The sequence below is a fragment of the Esox lucius genome, chromosome 8 (assembly GCF_011004845.1).
Source record: "Esox lucius isolate fEsoLuc1 chromosome 8, fEsoLuc1.pri, whole genome shotgun sequence".
Taxonomy (NCBI): domain Eukaryota; kingdom Metazoa; phylum Chordata; class Actinopteri; order Esociformes; family Esocidae; genus Esox; species Esox lucius.
In genome coordinates, this window is record NC_047576.1 from 18017315 (window position 1) to 18036915 (window position 19601).

Sequence of the window (19601 nt, forward strand, 5' to 3'; positions counted from 1 at the left end):
TTAACTAAATTACCATATAAAATGTGAATTGTTTTAAACAAAGTTACCAAATACATTTTAATACTCCTTTTTAAATGGGTTCTCAAGTAACATTAAATTAATTATACTTTTAACAATATTCAGCAGTATTCAGTATCTCAGCATCACAATAAATCACCCTTATAGTGATAATTACACAATAACATTTACAGCAACAACGTGTGTACACACTGTAAACACTCATATGTGTCGAGACTCGGACACGACGGAGCCACGAGATACTTAGCAGCTAGCATAAAATTACACACCTACGCGGTTATCACAAAACTCTTTAAACAATGCAAAAACTGTCTTATTTACTCATATAAAACCACAATATCATAACGATTTATATTATAAACATGTTTTAATATCTACATTGCTTTGTGAGTGGTAACTACCTTAAAAAGGGAAAAAGTAGCGGGAAGGTTTAAGAAACACACAAGACGCTGCTCACGCCTTCACTCGTCTGTATTGAATGAGGAAGAAAAGCGCGCGCCTGCGATCCCCCTACAGAAGCCCCAAGGCATTACTAATACATTGACGAATAATCAATCTATACATGGATCAGCATTATCTGAATTCTGCTTCTCAATATTACTCATCTAATTTTAACAGTGACAACCTTAATACGGTTTTTAACAGTGACGAACTTAATGTGTATTCTAATATAACCATTAATATAACAGACTATTGTAAATTAAATGAGTTAGAACCACTTGTCACACTGTAGCACACAGTCCACTGCCCTATAGGCTTACTTTGCAGACGAGCAAAACTATTCTCTCCCAAAAAGTAGACTGTGTCAAGAAATGTGCATGTGTATTTGACACAATCTTATTCCCTTGTAGACAAGTCTGTGATAATTAACAGGCATCACAGCATAAACAACCAATTTTTTTTATCTGATTTAATAACCATAAACAATAGATTACAATTTCGGCTGGAGACAAATAGTCAGCTATGCCTTGAGTTACGTGAATAATACATAGAGAACCAAGCATTATGTGTTTGTGGAATTTAGAGGGGAGGAATTAGTGTTTTTAGACCAAGCGCTCCACATTAAATGACAGAGGCACGTGCTGGCAGCTGAAACGTGGCCTACTCAGTGAGGCGTACTGTTGTCTAGTTCCTAAAGAAGCAACAGATTATTACAAAGAAAGTTGTTTTGCCTAGCAATGTCATTTAACATTCAACCCACTCGCAACCCACCCACTCCAATAATATTTTATGATCCTTTACCTGGCTGCTCCATGTGTATAACCACTGAATGCTGTGTAGTAAAATTTTCACATTACCCCCCACAACCATTGGCTCAGGTAGAAGCAATTTTCCAAATAGTGTAAAAGTCTACTTTGTGGGCTATCTATTTTGTTTTTGAAAACTCTAGTTAGTTAATCATGATAGCTTGGTTACAAAGAAACGTGTGCCGACTGACATTTCCAATGGCATAGTAACAATTGTGTTTCTATGTTTTATACTAAGTTCATGTGCTTTTTTTGAAAACTTGGAATAAAATGTTTCTTTATTAGATATATTAATATTCTATGTTGTGAGCCTCTGCTACCTGTAATCCAGCCTGTCATGCACTGGGGTCAGGGTGCTGTCACCACACAGGCTGGGAGCACCTGGTGTTGGCCACTGCCAAGACATTGTCCACACAGGATCGACTCCAAGGTGATTCTATAGGAAACACGTCTGAATTGTAAGAGAGAGAAAATACATAGATGACAAAAATGTACAGCCATAGCAAGACAATAGGCTTAGTCCTGTGTAACATAAAATAATAATAGGCTCATTTGGCCTTTTCATTTATAACCCGTGAAAAACTATAACAGCTCGTTTATTGTTCACTTGAAGACTATACAACCAACTCAGTGTTGAAAAGGTGCAGATTTTCAAGTGTGACTCTGTTTGCCTTCATCTTTATTGTGTGGATTTCTACTAAATGGGATATTGGTGGTGTAAAAGCTGAACTGGCAGTTAATACTTCTTACTACTTGATACTTCTTACAATATTTGTTCATATAAGTAGGCTGTTGTTTATTTAGACCATATTGTGAAGTGCCCATCAAGTACGTTATAGTTGTATGGCTCATCCATTTGTTCGCGATACAGTGTATTTATCCAGCTTGTCAAAACTTTGAAGGGGAGACTACAGTAGCCAGTTACAGTATAGTGTAGGCACTAGGTAGCTTACTAGAACATTCAGCTGGGTGTAATTAGTAGGTATTATATTTATTTTTATCTGAGTATAATCATTTAGGCTAATATATCTTAATTTACAAAACAGTTACGCTTCAAAGAGCTTCCATTTGGGCCATCAGGAATGGCACATTGCTGCCAGATGATCCTGTCCATTCTAAAAAAAAAAACAGGATTTATGAGAGCAGGAAGATCGATGCCTTTACTGATGCAGATGTTTAGTTGTTCTCCATCAGTTTGATGCTCAATCGCCTCCGTAATGGTGAGCAACATGTCTGACAGCAGAGACGTTCCAAGTCCATCAGCAGAGGAAGGCATCTATGGGAACTGCCCTACCAATCACCGTTCGTTCAGGGGAAGAGCCTGTGAATCCTCGACTGCCCTTCATTCTGATCTTTATCTTCGTCTTCTCTCTCAATCTGTCCAAAATGTATCTATTGCACCACTGTTACTCTGGTCTATATTTTGATCAAAATGTCTGGTCTTCCTCTTCGATTTCTTGGTCTGACATTTTCTTGTGGTGAGCAACATGTCTGACATATTCTTATAAAAGGTTTAATAACATGAAGGCAGCCATAAGTTCGATCAGTGTCGTATTGTTTGCATCTGCACTCTGAAATCACACCCACTTGGAAAGTTCTGACTAAGACCAGGTCCCAGCTTGTGGCGTGTATAAATCTAACGTTACTTCCTGGAGTTCATTGAGAAAATAACAAAATTAATTGGTAAACCCCCGACCTAGTGAAATAATATGCTAAATAGTAGTGTAGAGAATTTCATTATAAAGACCATTGTGATCATGGCAGTGGTTAATTTGGAAATAAAATGAATGAAAAAGCCACACACTCTATACTCAAATGCATATACCAATTCTTTTTGATAAGACCAACGTTTTGCGAGACACGTTGTCTTCATCAGGGTACCTGATTAATTTGGAACATGGTTAATTTGGAACATATTTATGATGGACTTTGAAGTTGAATGAGGTTTGTAGGGAAGGTGGGAGTAGAACTAACTTATGAGCTACATCTATGAGCTAGACCAAAAAAACTGTTCCCTGATATTTTACGATTAATGCAATAACTGAAAGTCTGTCCTCTAATATAAATGTCATCTGGAGACTGTATAGTAGTTAGGTATGTGTCAGTATTCTCATATTTGGAATGTATCAATGTTCCGGGTAACCTAAATACAACAGATCTCTTGTGAATGCAGACACGGCTTAGATATCAAGCCTTATCCTTATCCCCAACAGGCAGGTTGACGTGGACCAGACAGCGGGTCCTGAACTGCAGAACATGGAGGAGGGTCCACAGTCAGAGCCACCCACCATGCAGTCGTCTCAGGCTGCCGTGCTGGAGCTCCCAGAAGACCCCTCAGGAGACCGGGAGAGCGAGAACAAAGCCACTCAGAACGAGGACAAGTCCCTTCTGAGCTCCAGTGTTGTCATAGAGGTGCCAGATATTCAGTCATCACTAGAGCTCACCCCCATCCCAGGTAACCCAGTCCTTATTCTGTCACATGCTTTAATGAAGAAATTGTTTAAAGATGCAGGGCCTGTATCGTAGTCCGTGGTTCACGATCTTCGAGTCTCCGGAGCCTGTTGGGAGTAGACAAGGTTGAAATACAACTTGAATGTCAAATTGGATGAGTTTTTGTGACATGTCATGCTTGGTGATTGCATTATAGTAAAAATTAGATAGCTGATCTTAATGGGGGGACATGTGTTGAGAATGCCTACAATTAGATGAGAAAATGCCTTGACAGAGGCTTGTGCAATCCTGAAGCTTTCAGTTCCTTTGTGGAACCAAAAGCATTAGCTGAATCAATGGACAACATCTTGCATCATCCCATGGCTTTCCAGTCCAATCTCTTTGAGGCTCTGGGAAATGATGTTCTTACTTTGTGCCTGCATTTGTCCAATAGATATAGAATCCCAACTCCTGAGTGTCGTTCATCTTTCAAAACTTGATTACTTGATTTCTTGCTTCCATGATTTCTAAACAAAATAACTGATTCACTGATCTTCTTAATTTTGTGGAGCATTGAAGTTCTGGCATCACTCCCTCCACATTGTTATGGATTACTTCTTGGACACTTCTCTTCCCTAGCCTAGCTTTGCGTGGCGTCCATTGGTCAGTTTTCCAATTGCTCCAAAATACAGATAAATACTTGAAATGGCTTAATGCTAAAGGGTCTGCCCCTCTCTCAGTGAATCCAGCAATCTTTGTTGCTCTGCAGGGACTGGAGGTGGAATACGCTCTTTTTTATAAAGGTATTGAGGGGGGAATCTGCAAGGTTGGTTGAGGGACACTGCTGGGGAGGGGGGACTGTTCACAGAGGGCACACATTTCTTTTTGAACACAAGTTATGCCAGATTCTTTAAGACCTCCAATGAATAGCACGGCTGAGCTCACTTTTGCGATGTGAAACACAAGGATCTAAACCAGTAACAAAAGATAGACAGGTTACTATCCACTGCTTCCTCATGTTTCTTGTGCCATTTAGCACATTTTTGACATCTTTAATTTCAGTTCACAGCCACCAATCACTGTCACAAATTATGAAATACTTTTAAGCTTGACACGTTCTTTACACCTTACTCCTTCAAAAACAACTGAACACATTCATATCTCATCAAAGCAACTAGCTGAACTTCAAATTATATTGTATTGAATGCATTCATTCATTGTATTTATAAATGTTTGTTGTTGATTATTTCATTTATCTTTATATTTGTACATTATTTGTGGCTCTGAGTGTTTTGTTCACTGAGTATTGAATGCCTTTGTCCTGGTTTTCATTAGAAACAATAATTGGCTCTCAACTGACTTATGGCTATGATGTAGGCCTATTATAGTGCCCTAACAACAAAATCAATGGAGAAAAATCCCACAGCATTTTTACCTAGAAATTACTTTTGGGTGCAGTATTCCAGACTAAGAGTAAGCCTTGCCCAGGAATAAAAAAGAATATCCCATGGAGATTTTTAATGAGCTTGATTTTCAGTGCAAGGTCTAGTCTGTGACTGGAAAACTATGGGTTGATGTCTTTTTCCATTTAGTGGACTCTCTTATCCAGAGCTGCAATTGTATTAATTGCATGTTTACATCCCATTAGACATTTGGGCTTGAATTTTTTTTACTTGGTCTATGACATTGTTTGCTACTAATTAAGTTTAGCCACACCCATTGCTCACAGGTACATAAAATCCAGCACATTGCCATGAAATCTCCAAAGACAAACATTGGTAGTACAATGGATCATACTGAAGATCTCAGTGACTTTAAACGTGGCATTGTCACAGTATGCCACCTTTGGCACAAGTTAGTTTGTGAAATGTCTGCCCTACTAGATCTGCCCCAGTCAACTGTAAGCGCTATAACTGTGAAATGGAAGCATCTAGGAGCAACAACAGCCCAGCCACGAAGTGGTAGACCACGCATACTCACTGAGCAATGCCGCCAAGTGCTGAAGCACATAGCTCGTAAAAATCGCCTATCATCTGTTGCATCACTCACCACAGAATTCCAAACTGCTTCTGGAAGAAACATCAGCACAAGAACTGTGTGTTGGGAGCTCCAGGAAATGGGTTTCCATGGCTGTACAGCTGTGCGCAAGACTCACATCAACATGCGCAATGTCAAATCAGCTGGAGTGGTGTAAAGCACGCCTCCACTGGACTCTGGTGCAGCGGCTATGTGTTCTTTAGAGTGATGAATCACGCTACACTATCTGGCAGTCTGATGGACGAATCTGGGTGTGGTGGATGCCTGGAGAATGCTACCTACCGGAATGCATGTAAAGTTACTGTGAAGTTTGGTGGAGAGGGATTATGGTCTGGGGCTGTGTTTCAGGGTTTGGGCTAGGCCTCTTAGTTCCAGTGAAGCATCATCTTAATGCTACAGGATACAAAGACATTTTAGACAATTGGTTACCATCTTTGTGGCAACAGTTTGGGGAAGGCCCTTTCCTGTTGCAGTGTGACTGTGCCCCTGTGCACAAAGCAGGGTCCATAAAGACATGGTTTGATGGGGTTGGTGTAGAGCACAGGTGTCGAACCGGTTCCACAAAGGGCCGAGTGTCTGCAGGTTTTTGGTTTTTCCTATAAATTGGTTCCTAGTTCATACCTACACAACCAGGTGAGGGTAGAAACTAACCAATCAGTGACCTAATTAACCAATCAAGTACAAGGAGAGAGCAAAAACCTGCAGACACTCGGCCCTCTGTGGAACCGGTTTGACACCTCTGGTGTAGAGGAACTCTAGAGCCCTGAGCTCAACTCCATTGAACACCTTTGGGATGAATTGGAACGGCGGTTGCGAGCCAGGCCTTCTCATCCAACATCAGTGTCTGACCTCACAAGCACTCTTTTGGCTGAGTGGGTATAAATTCCAAACATAGACACAAACAAATATTGTGGAAAGTCTTCCCAGAATAGTTGCAGCTGTTATAGCTGGAAAGGGGGGGGGGGGGACTACATATTTGATTTTGGAATGGGATGTCCAGCAAGCTCATATAGGTGTGATGTTTAGGTGTCCACATATTATTAGCCAATTAGTGTGTGCAACCATAATTGTATTTTTATTTGGCTGAAGAAACCACAAATTAACCACAAAATAAAATGCATTATAAATACCATAGGGCCTTCAGAGAATTTCACAATGTCAGCTACCATCTGCTAATTATTATTCAAGCCTGTCCCCAAATACACTGCCTATTTAGGTTGTGAGCAAGCCTTTTACCTGACTAGTGTTTCAAAATCTGCTTGAAGTAGGTTACACCTTTTTGTGTTCTTGTAGGGTGCAGTAACTTATGAACTGATGAACAATACTTAACCTATAATTAATTAAGATATAGGTAAAGTATAATTAGGCTAATATCTTGACCTTGAGTTAATAAACAAAAAATTGCAAATGTGTGATCTGTCTGGCTACACTCTGACCAGAGCTCTGGTCTGAAACATGAATTCACTCGCTGATAGGCTCTTTGGACATCTTTAGAGGAATTCTACTCCAGGGCATGCTGCCTCTGTCTTCAAACATAAGATCTGCTCGGGCTGGCAAGCCTTCTGTGCAACATTCCTAGAAGAGTTGCACGGCCACACTCGTGTAGCTTAAAGGGTACATTAGTTTAGCCCATTTTAAGTTTATGTCCTTTGAAATATTCTCACAAGAAGCCCACTAAAAGATTCACTCCTATATCAGGCTTAGATGTAGATGGATGTATCATTCTACACTCTCTGCCAGACTGACAGGTGTGGAAAGGAGTTCCCTTCCGGAGCGTCTGCTAAATTACTAAAATGTAATATAAAGCTACAAAACCATTGGTCGGGATAGGCACTATCTGACAGTAAAATAGGGAAATATAACATTTAGTGGAATTCCTGGAGGAGATTTTAACTGTGGACTGTACCAGTACTTGGATCGGTCTTCCTCCTGCTGTGCTCTCGCCTCTAGCAACATTGAATTAATAAACACACAAATCTACTTTACTTTGAGGAAAGTCTTTAACCTCACAAGCAGAGATGGTGGGAGAGGAGTGGGCTGCCCCAAGACTACCAGGCCCAGATGACTCTGAGCTTTTCCTGTTTGAAGTCTTCCTGGATGTGTTGCAGATCAGGTTGCTGCCTGATGATTTCTGCGGCCACTGCCCACAACCCACCTAATTGTCCCTAATTATCCCTGTTCTGCCCGCCTGGTTATACAGTGGCCTTGGATTCTGTTTAAGGACTTAATGGTCACCGCCCACTTGCGTTTATTGACATGCTTGTCTTTTGATCATGCGTCATGGCCCGAAAGGTCATGTACAGTGAGGGATTATTACATTTTTTTAACTCCTGCTGATTTTGTAAGTTGGCCCGCTGACAAAGAAATGATCAGTCTATATTTTTAATGGTAGGTTTATTTGATCAGTGAGAGACAGAATAACAACAAAGAAATCCAGAAAAACACATGTCAAAAATGTTAGCAATTTATTTGCATTTAATGAGTGAAATAAGTATTTCATCCCCTCTCATTGAGAAAGATTTCTGCCTCCCAGGTGTCTTTTATACAGGTTACGATCTGAGATTAGGAGCACAGTCTTAAAGGGAGTGCTCCTAATCTCAGCTTGTTACCTGTATAAAAGACACCTGTCCACAGAACAATCAATCAATCAGATTCCAAGCTCTCCACCATGGCCAAGACCAAGGAGCTGTCCAGGATGTCAGGGACAAGATTGTAGACCTACACAAGGTTGGAATGGGTTACAAGACCATCGCCAAGCAGCTTGCTGAGAAGGTGACAACAGTTGGTGCGATTATTCGCAAATGGAAGAAACACAAAAGAACTGTCAATCACCCTCGGCCTGGGGCTCCATCCAAGATCTCACCTTGTGGAGTTACAGTGATCATGAGAACGCTGAGGAATCAGCCCAGAACTACACGGGAGGATCTTGTCAATGATCTCAAGGCAGCTGGGACCATAGTCACCAAGAAAACAATTGGTAACACACTACGCCGTGAAGGACTGAAATCATGTACAGGCCCATCTGATGTTTGCCAATGAATATCTGAATGATTCAGAGGAGAACTGGGTGAAAGTGTTGTGATCAGATGAGACCAAAATCAAGCTCTTTGGCATCAACTCAACTCGCCATGTTTTGAGGAGCAGGAATGCTGCCTATGACCCCGAGAACACCATCCCCAACGTCAAACATAGAGGTGGAAACATTATGCATTGGGGGGGGGTTTCTGCTAAGGGGACAGGACAACTTCACTGCATCAAAGGGACGATGGACGGGGCCATGTACCGTCAAATCTTGGGTGAGAACCTCTTTCTCTCAGCCAGGGCATTGAAAATGTGTTGTGGATAGGGATTCCAGCATGACAATAACCCAAAACACACTCCTTTATTGCCAAGGCAATAAAGGAGTGGCTCAAGAAGAAGCACATTAAGGTCCTGGAGTTGGAGTTGCTAAACACCAGCCTTGAAATGACATGGAGAAGATCTGCAAAGAGGAGTGGGACAAAATCCCTCCTGAGATGTGTGCAGACCTGGTGACCAACAACAAGAAACATCTGACCTCTGTGATTGCCAACAAGGGTTTTGCCACCAACTACTAAGTCAAGTTTTGCAGAGGGGTGGAATACTTATTTCACTCATTAAAATTCAAATCAATTTATAAGATTTTTAAATGCGTTTTTTTCAGTCTCTCACTGTTAAAATAAATTAAAATTATAGACTGATAATTTTTTTGTCAGTGGGCAGATGTACAAAATCAGCACCGGACCAAAAATGTTTTCTTATAATCTTCACCCGGCTCAGCCAGAGGAGAACTGGCCAACCCTCAGTCAGGTTCCTCTCTAGGTTTCTTCCTAATTTTAAAACTGTACTAGGGAGTTTTTTTTAGCCACTGTGCATTAACTGTTGTTGCTTGCTCTTTGAGGTTTCAGGCTGGGTATATCTAAAAGTACTTTGTGACGACTGTTCATATTAAAAGGGCTTGTATACAATTTGAAAGCATTTATAAAATACATTTGACTGATTGATAGACGTTTTCTTTGGGATGGTGTGGGGATTCGGGAGGGAGAAAGGGGGGGTCCTTATCTGGCTGGGGAGGATGTTAATCGTTATTCTTTATTCATATCTAGTTTTTTTACTTGTCTAAAAAACGTATAGTATGTTAATGGTTACAAACCAGTACAGCCCAGTGTTTATGTTGTAGTTATATAGTAATATTTTAAAGAATTGGATATAACAAAATTGGGGAGAAAAATCTGTTAATCCTTGGTCCATAATGTCCCTGATATTAAATCAAACAACAGTATCAGTCAGAGCACACCAACCCGCCCACAATCTCCACCTCTTCCAGGTAATAGTAAAGATGTGGAGGCATCCAAGCCTGAGAAGGAGGAGGAGCAGGTGGCCATCCCAGTCAATACTGTCATACCAGACAGCATGTTTATATTCAAACCGGAAAACCCGTAAGTCCTTTTCATCTCCCCTCTGCTACTTCATTACAGAATTTTCGTCATCAAACCCAGACATGTTAAAGATATAATAATCATAAAATATAATAATAATTGGATGCACAATTTCATACACAACTTTCAAAACAAAGTGTCACATTTCAAACACAAAATAAGAAGTGACACATAAAACATTGATCAATACATAAAAAATATCCATTTAAAAACACATGCAAGACAGACATTAAAGGCCTACAATGGCTAAAGAAAAGTCAGCTAAAAAAATGTACAGCATGGTATTGTCTACATTATAAATGCCTTTCGAAACTGGTCTGCCTTAAACCTTCTTTTAGAAGATTGAAGACCAATTCAGAAAAAAAAAATTCATTTTTTTTGTCTTACTCCGTCATTCTTCTCACTTTGAAAGCGGACCTGTCCTCTTTTCTCTCTCCAGGATCCGCCGAGCCTGTCACTATGTGGTGAACCTGCGCTACTTTGAGATGTGCATCCTTCTGGTGATCGCTGCCAGCAGCATCGCCCTGGCAGCAGAGGACCCTGTGTCAGCCACGTCCGACTGGAACAAAGTAAGAGCCACTCACAGGGGTTTACAATGACTCCGCGGACAGCTGTTGAATTCACTGTAGAAATAGTCTATAATGAACACTTCCAGAATGTTGGCTTGACAGTTGGCTTTGGTACGACTGCAATTGTTTTGTTTTTCTCTGCTGTATAATTGGTTTTCTTCATCATAATACAAGTTGTGCGAATACATACTCATCATGGGAATTGGGTCCGTGTCTGACACTGTCTCGGGTGACTTTGCTGGTCTCACAGAGAGAGCAATATTAGAACTGTCACCTCCAGCTAACACTGAGGAGCTAGATAAATTAGGGTGTTGGAAGTGGGGTAGAATCATCACATCGCACTCCCTGCAGCTGTCTCTGGTTTTGACTTTTCAAAAAACAACATCAGACAGACAGCACAAACGGTCTATAACCCTCACCTCAGGAACCCTAGCCATTTCATGTATTTGATCTATTCCAGAGGTGGCACCCCTGATTAGACTTGACAGCTAATCTTCAATGCCTTGATTAGGCAGGTGTGCCTGTTCAGGGCTACAATAAAATGTGAAGTGTCTAGGGGCTGTGAGAAGAGGGTAGGAGACCCTGTAATCCACAACCCCTTTTCCAAAGTTGTGACGTTGAATAAAATGCAAATGAAAAGAGAATGCAATGATATGCAAATCATTCATCCCTATACTTAATTGACAATAGGACGAAGACAACATATCAAATGTTGAAACTGAGAAATGTTATTGTTTTTGGAAAAATACAGTTAGGTCTGGAAATAATTGGACAGTTTTGTTATTTTGGCAGTTTTTAAACGTTGATTCCTAAACATTTCATAGGATATTTTTTTTCAACCCCTTGAAATAAAGCTGAAATCCTGCACTTCATTTGCATCTTGGTTGTTTCATTTCAAATACTTTGTGGTGGCATACAGAGCCAAAATTATGAAAATTGTGCATTTTAAATTTGTCCCAACGTTTCTAAAACATTGGGACAGGGGCATGTTTATCATTGTGTTGCATTGCATCACCTCTTCTTTAAACAACATTGTAAGCATTTGGGAACTGATGAGACCCACTGCTGTAATTTTGAAAGTGAAATTTTTTACCATTCTTGCTATAGGATTTCAGCTGTTCCATTTTTCATTTCATAATGTTCCAAACATTTTCAATGGGTGGCAGGTCTGGACTGCCGGCAAGCCAGTTTAGCACCATGATTATTTTTACTACGGAGTCATGCTGTTGTAATACGTGCAGAATGTGGTTTGGCATTGCCTTGCTGAAATAAGCATAACTTACATTTGTGGATGCAACGACATAATGTGTTCATTGACAATGGTTTTCGGAAGTGTTCCTGAGACCATGCTATGATTTTCGCTACAGAATCGTGTCTGTTTTTAAATAATGTTTTCGACCTTGACCCTTGCTGAAAGAGATTTCTCTGGATTCTTTGAATATTTAATTAAAATTATGTACCATAGATCAGGGGTGTCAAACCGGTTCCACGGAGGGCCGAGTGTCTGCAGGTCTTTGGGTTTTCCTTTAAATTGGTTCCCAGGTCAGACCTGAACAACCAGGTGGGGGTAGAAATTAACCAATTAGTGAACTAATTAATCAATCAAGTACAAGGTGAGAGCGAAAACCTGCAGACACTCGGCCCTCCGTGGAACCGGTTTGACACCTGTGCCATAGATCATGAGATCCCCAGACTCTTTGTAATTTAATGTTGAGAACTTGATACTTAAATTGTTGTACTATTTGCCTGCACAGTCTTTCACAGAGTGGCGAATCCCTTCTGATCTTCCGATACTTCTGAAAGACTCATCGGCTCTTTGATGCTCTGTTTATACCCAATCATGTTACCGACCTGTTGCCCATTAACCTAATTACTTGTGAGATGTTCCACCAAGTTATTTTTAAGCATTACACAACTTTTCCAGTCTTTTGTTGCCCCTGTCCAAGCTTTTATGAAATGTGTTGCTGGCATCAAATTCAAAGAAGGCATATATTTTTGAAGAACGAAACAATTTAAAACAACAGTATCAGTCAATTTAAAAGAAACAATTTTAAAAAATCCTAGCTGCAACATTTGATATGTTGTCTTTGTACTATTTTCTATGGAATACAGGGTTTAAAGGATTTTCAGAACATTGCATACTGTTTTTCTTGACACTTTACACAGCGTCCCAACTTCCCAACAGGTTGTAGTAAAATCCGGAATGGTACGTAACAGATTTCTGCCACAGTTTTTATGCTTGTCATTATAGAACGTCCTTCAAGTAATTGGGAATCATGGAGAACGTGTGCCCCGGGGTCTTATACTAGCGGAACAGCTGTTTAGACTGTAAGAAACAAAGCATTAGAATAATTGTTTTCTGATGGTTTCCCATGGTGTCTCGATGGGGGGCTTTCACTAGATGGTGATGTTTGAGGCAAGTGGAGTTTTAAATAGAATGGGCCTTTGTGTTAGGCTAGGGAGCTAAAGGCACCAACAGCAGGAATCGACTCCACTTGTAAATATCATCCTGAAGTCTGAAATAGAAATAGATAAACCTTAGGGTCACTGATCAATGCTCCCATTAAAGAGAAAAATCGGTTTCCTAAAAGGGAAATACTGAATTGTACCCTGTTCTGTGGTAATGAAACTGATTGCAACATATTAACAGAACTTCTTTATAAAAATGCTTGAATTATGTGCACTTCCGAGGACAAATCATAAGATATTAGACCATCGAAATACTAACTCTTATAAAAAAGATTTAGGCTTATATTCAGTTATCATAATTTAGGTATAATTTCTGTTAAGATGTTTTTGAAAAGCACAATCTAATAAAATATATACACTACTGTTAAAATTTTGAAGAAAAGCATTTTTTCCCCCATTAAAATAACCTATTTAATCAGAAATACAGTGTACACATTGTTAATGCAGTATATGACTATTGTAGCTGGAAAAGGCTGAATATCAACAAAGGCCTACAGAGGCCTATTACCAGTAACCATCACTCCTGTGTTCCAATGGCATGTTTTTGCTAATTTAAGTTTTATAATTTTAAAAGGCTTTTGCCCTTTTTCCACTGAAAACTGTTGACCAACTGGCCATCTTTAGACTAGTTCAGTATCTTCAGCATCAATGTTTCTGGCCTCAATTACAGGCTAAAAATGGCCAGAAACAAAGAACTTTCTTCTGAAACTCATCAGTCTGTTCTTCTGCTATTCAACATGAGAAATTGCCAATAAAATGAAGATCTCATACAGGTTGTTTAGTACTCTCTTCACAGAAAGCACATAGTGGCTCTAGCCAGAATAGAAAGAGGAGTGGGAGGCCCCAGTGCACAACTGCAGCAGGAGGACCAATACATTAGAGTGTCTAGTTTGAGAAAACAGAAGCCTCTCAGGTCCTCAACTGGCGGTTTCATTAATAGTAGCCCGCAAAACACCAGTCTCAACTTGTAAATTATATTCCTATTCATATTTTACGTTATGAGTGACGACTCTGGGATGCTGGGATGCATATCTGGGATGCATATTACCAAGGTGTCAATATTAGTGAGGGGCATTCTGTGCATTCTATGTATGGCTTGGATACAAGCTGTTTCCAAAATGGCAGCCCTGCCATTACTTCCAGGGTTTTGAAGCTCACAATATACTTTTTTTTGTTGAGGCTGGGTCACAGAGGTGAAGACAAAAATTATGTTAATTTTTTAGCTTCACTCTGCAGAATTGAACAACAGTCCTATTGAGTGTTCCTATATCCTTGTCTTTCAGCTTTAACCACTTTTCCTTTTTGGCAATGCAATTTGTCCTTGTTCGACATATACTGTCATAATATTTGAGACTGTTCCCTTTGACACATGAAATAAATGCGTCAACTATTTGGCCTCCTTGGAACTCTGTTAATTGCCTCATGTTGCTTTGAAAAGTCATATCACAGTGCAAATTGTCCAAACCTTTTTATGGCTTTTTATGCTGTCCTGCTAATTGGCAATCAATCTAATTTGACCTCTGCAGCTGCGTTTATAATTGTTATTTAGTTACTTCAAAGTAAAATTAATTTTCTATGTGGTGTTTCCATTATTTTGTCGCACCCACTGTATACCACAGCTTTTAGCCAGTCAGTCTTTTGGGTTCACCACCTGTCTTTATAATTGTAGTAATATATACCGCCTTGTGCCTTATCGCATATGTATGAGCTGATGCTAATGGCAAGGAATGAAAATGTCAACCACTTAGTCCAATTTTTTAAAGTTACAGATGTAAAGTATTTGTCTTCCTTTTACTTCCTAGGTTTTTACGATACTTCGACTACGGTTCACAGGTGTCTTTCCGTTTGAATGATAATAAAGGTGAGTTAGTAATAGACTTCAAATACAGTATTCTCTATTGATAGGACATACAGTTTAGCTGTGGATTGCTCAAATAGTACAGATGTAGGCTCATAATTTGATCTTTGTATGAAAAAATACTGCAGCAAAAGGAAATGTAAATTATTATCTGGTTTGTAATCAATGGACTCATTTGTCTATGGGTTTCATATATTTTGTTAGGCCAAACCCATTCCCATAAAATTTTCAGAATTGGAAATTGCAAGCCAGATTGACGAAATACATGTTATGTGTTTGCCTAATTAACCGTAAGGGTGCTGGTTTATTTGACAGATGATTGACCAGGGCTTGATTCTCCATGATGGCTCCTATTTCCGGGATTTGTGGAACATCCTGGACTTTATTGTGGTGATCGGAGCTCTAGTGGCATTTGCCCTCACGTGAGTCATATGGCCTCGCATAGGTTGTTACTTCTTGTGTAAGTTAGATTTAAACTTTTCTTTGTGATATACATTTTCCACCCACCTTGAGATGTAAAATGATTTTTTTCCCTGTCGTCCTCTGCTTCCTGACAATTGTGGTGCTGTGGGACTGCAGGAATGTGTTGGGGTAAAAAAAAACATTATTCGTCCTTTCGTCCTGCTCTTTTCTTAACAGACTCCTCTATAGTACATACAGTATACATTAATATATAAAGATCAAAGTCTGTTGCTACCTCTGGTGTTATGTGTAATGTGGTTAGCTGAATTTTAAAGCAGTGCTTTTATTCTATGTGTGTCTACTTAGAAATAACAAAGGACGGGACATCAAAACCATCAAGTCTCTTCGGGTGTTGCGTGTCCTTAGGCCTTTGAAAACCATCAAGAGACTGCAAACTCAAGGTTACCATTTCCATTTGTTTAGTTTTTTTTTTTCAGATTATGACTCATGGTTACTTGACCACAGTCGTATGTTTAGAAAGTTTGGCCAATGTACTGTAGTGGAACGTTCAGAGATGGTCCTTTTCACTCCCAATTTTGTGATGTCCAATATCGCAATTATTGTACAGTTGTGGAGGAGAGTGCATTCCCAGGCTAACAACCTGCTAGTCAGTGTACAGGCAACTATATAACACAAGGAGATCAGAGGCACTGACCTAGCCCAGTGGCCAATCTAAATCCGCCCCAAACTCTTATTCATACTCGAAACAGCATGGCCGTTTTCTCAGAGTATGCAGAGTTATCAAGACTGAGGAGAGTAGATCTCTGTGAAACCTGGAGAAAAATGAGTCAGACTTAGACCTGTAGTGAGCAAACCAGGGACTTGTTTAGCAAGCTGCTACCAGACAAACAGGCAATCAATAAACATGATTGACCTGGGACTGGGATAGTGAAATAATGATCTACAGAGTAACAAAATCCTCTTCCAGTCATTCAATATCATCCCAGTTTGAAGCTGACAGTTTTTTGAAACCTGCAGTATCGCTGTCTTAACTGTTTTTGAATTGCCTTCTCTATGTTTATCTCTGGGTGCCAGGTAGCCTAGTGATTCTCACCATTAACTGAAAGGTTGTTGGTTAGAATCCTAGCCAGAAGATTTTTGTCCTGAGGATGGCAAGATAACAATAGGTGCTCCCAGGTCATTTTTTAAAAATGGAATGTGTTCATGGTCATCTTAATAGGTGACATTCTTAATCCTTTGTCTGTATGTGTAGGCGGTGTTTGACTGTGTGGTTGACCTCTTTGAAGAATGTCTTCAACATCCTCATCGTCTACAAGCTCTTCATGTTATCTTCGCTGTCATCGCCGTGCAGCTTTTCAAAGGGGAAGTTCTTCTACTGCTCGGACGGATCCAAAGACACTGAGAAGGACTGCCAGTGAGTTTCTGCTCAGCTGCATGTGTTAACTCAGGCACCGGGCCACTGACTCTCATTCGATCATGGCTATCTAATCATCCACATGTTCCAATTTGCTAATATATTCCCTCTCAACTCTTTACATTTTAATTAAGTTTCAAAATCAGAATAATATAAAGATCTTCAGAGTTTTTGGAAAATCGACATTCAGCTTTTTGAGCATTTCTAATGTCTATGGATTGTCTACTGTTAACCAGTCACTGTGTTACTACAGGGCTTTTACATTGCTATGAGAAAGGAGAAAAGAAGGAGGTGAGGAGGAGGGAGTGGAGGAGGGCATGACTTCCACTATGACAACGTTGTCTGGGCTCTTCTTACGCTGTTCACCGTGTCCACTGGGGAAGGTTGGCCGCAGTGAGTCCCTTTCTCAACGTGCGCACAGCACACCGTGCACAAACACACACACACACACACACTGTGGGGAGAACAGTATTTGATACACTGCCGATTTTCAGGTTTTCCCACTTACAAAGCATGTAGAGGTCTGTCATTTTTATACATAGGTACACTTCAAATGTAAGTGACGGAACCTAAAACAAAAATCCAGGAAATCACATTGTATGATTTTAAGTAATTAATTAGCATTTTATTGCATGACATAAGTATATTGATGCATCAGAAAAGCAGAACTTAATATTTGGTACAGAAACCTTTGTTTGCAATTACAGAGATCATAACGTTTCCTGTAGTTCTTGACCAGGTTTGCACACTCTGCAGCAGGGATGTTTGGCCCACTCCTCCATACAGGCCCTACTCCAGATCCTTCAGGTTTCGGGGCTGTTTCTGGGCAATACGGACTTTCAGCTCCCTCAAAAGATTTTCTATTGGGTTCAGGTCTGGAGACTGGCTAGGCCACTCCAGGACCTTAAGTTGCTTCTTACGGATCCACTCCTTAGTTGCCCTGGCTGTGTGTTTCGGGTTGTTGTCATGCTGGAAGACCCAGCCACGACCCATCTTCAACGCTCTTACTGAGGGAAGGAGGTTGTTGGCCAAGATCTCGCAATACATGGCCCCATCCATCCTCCCCTCAGTACGGTGCAGTTGTCCTGTCCCCTTTGCAGAAAAGCATCCCCAAAGAATGATGTTTCCACCTCCATGCTTCACGGTTGGGATGGTGTTCTTGGGGTTGTACTCATCCTTCTTCTTCCTCCAAACACAGCGAGCAGAGTTTAGACCAAAAAGCTCTATTTTTGTCTCATCAGACCACATGACCCTTCTCCCATTCCTCCTCTGGATCATCCAGATGGTCATTGGCAAACTTCAGACAGGCCTGGACATAAGCTGGCTTGAGCAGGGGGACCTTGCGTGCGCTGCAGGATTTTAATCCATGACGGCGTAGTGTGTTACTAATGGTTTTCTTTGAGACTGTGGTCCCAGCTCTCTTCAGGTCATTGACCAGGTCCTGCCGTGTAGTTCTGGGCTTATCCCATACCTTCCTCATGATCATTGATGCCCCACGAGGTGAGATCTTGCATGGAGCCCCAGACCAAGGGAGATTGACCGTCATCTTGAATAATTGCTCCAACAGTTGTTGCCTTATCACCAAGCTGCTTGCCTATTGTCCTGTAGCCCATCTCAGCCTTGTGCAGGTCTACAATTGTATCCCTGATGTCCTTACACAACTCTCTGGTCTTGGCCATTGTGGAGAGGTTGGAGTCTGTTTGATTAAGTGCGTGGACAGGTGTCTTTTATACAGGTAACAAGTTCAAACAGGTTCAGTTAATACAGGTAATGAGTGGAGAAAAGGAGGGCTTCTTAAAGAAAAACTAGGTCTGTGAGAGCCGGAATTCTTACTGGTTGGTAGGTGATCAAATACTTATGTCATGCAATAAAATGCAAATTAATTATTTAAAAATCATTCAATGTGATTTTCTGGATTTTTGTTTTAGATTCCGTCTCTCACAGTTGAAGTGTACCTATCATAAAAATTACTGACCTCTACATGGGTTTGTAAGTAGGAAAACCTGCAAAATCGGCAGTGTATCAAATTGTTCTCCCCACTGTACACACTGTTCACTATGACACCTTAGTAGATGGTCTGTGCTGAGGGCAGTGTGTGCGTTTCTGTGTGTCCAGGGTCCTACAGCACTCCGTTGATGTGACAGAGGAGGGACAGAGGCCGAGCCGAGCAACAGGATGGAGATGTCCATCTTTTACGTCATCTACTTTGTGGTGTTTCCCTTCTTCTTTGTCAACATCTTTGTGGCTCTCATCATCATCACCTTTCAGGAGCAGGGAGACAAGATGATGGAAGAGTGCAGCTTGGAGAAGAACGAGGTGATGGAGTCACACGCATGGGCGTGCGCACTTTAGTAGAACAAAATGGAACCCAGACCTTCGTTTAGAACTGTACACTTTCTGCTTATAAAATCGGCAGGCTGGTTCACCTATGTGTTTGTTATGTAGTTTGCTGATGGAATGTAGCACTCTCATCAAAATAGCCCTGTCTGGGCTTGTAGACTTAACTTCGCTCAGTCCTGGTAGCTGATGAGGAGTACACTGGAAAGCTGGCTGGTAAATATATCAGGAGTAGTGAGAGTTCCATTCTAGACTCAAACAGTCCCTCCTACCTGGTTTCCCTCAGCCAATAGTTGACCAGAAGGTTTCCAGCGTTTCACAAAGGGATGTGTCTGCTTAAAA

General features: G+C 40.6%; 1 protein-coding gene across 1 annotated transcript in view; it reads left to right on the forward strand.

Moving 5' to 3' along the window:
* Positions 1 to 19601, forward strand: part of LOC105029164 (voltage-dependent R-type calcium channel subunit alpha-1E) — a 153833-nt gene that overhangs the window by 109316 nt on the left and 24916 nt on the right. Inside the window, 14 exon segments of the mRNA XM_034293847.1 lie at positions 3479 to 3720; positions 10078 to 10189; positions 10629 to 10758; positions 15030 to 15072; positions 15075 to 15088; positions 15401 to 15507; positions 15665 to 15676; positions 15854 to 15948; positions 16583 to 16590; positions 16795 to 16922; positions 17159 to 17237; positions 17239 to 17315; positions 19038 to 19087; positions 19090 to 19238. Coding sequence (XP_034149738.1) covers positions 3479 to 3720; positions 10078 to 10189; positions 10629 to 10758; positions 15030 to 15072; positions 15075 to 15088; positions 15401 to 15507; positions 15665 to 15676; positions 15854 to 15948; positions 16583 to 16590; positions 16795 to 16922; positions 17159 to 17237; positions 17239 to 17315; positions 19038 to 19087; positions 19090 to 19238 — 1246 coding nt within the window.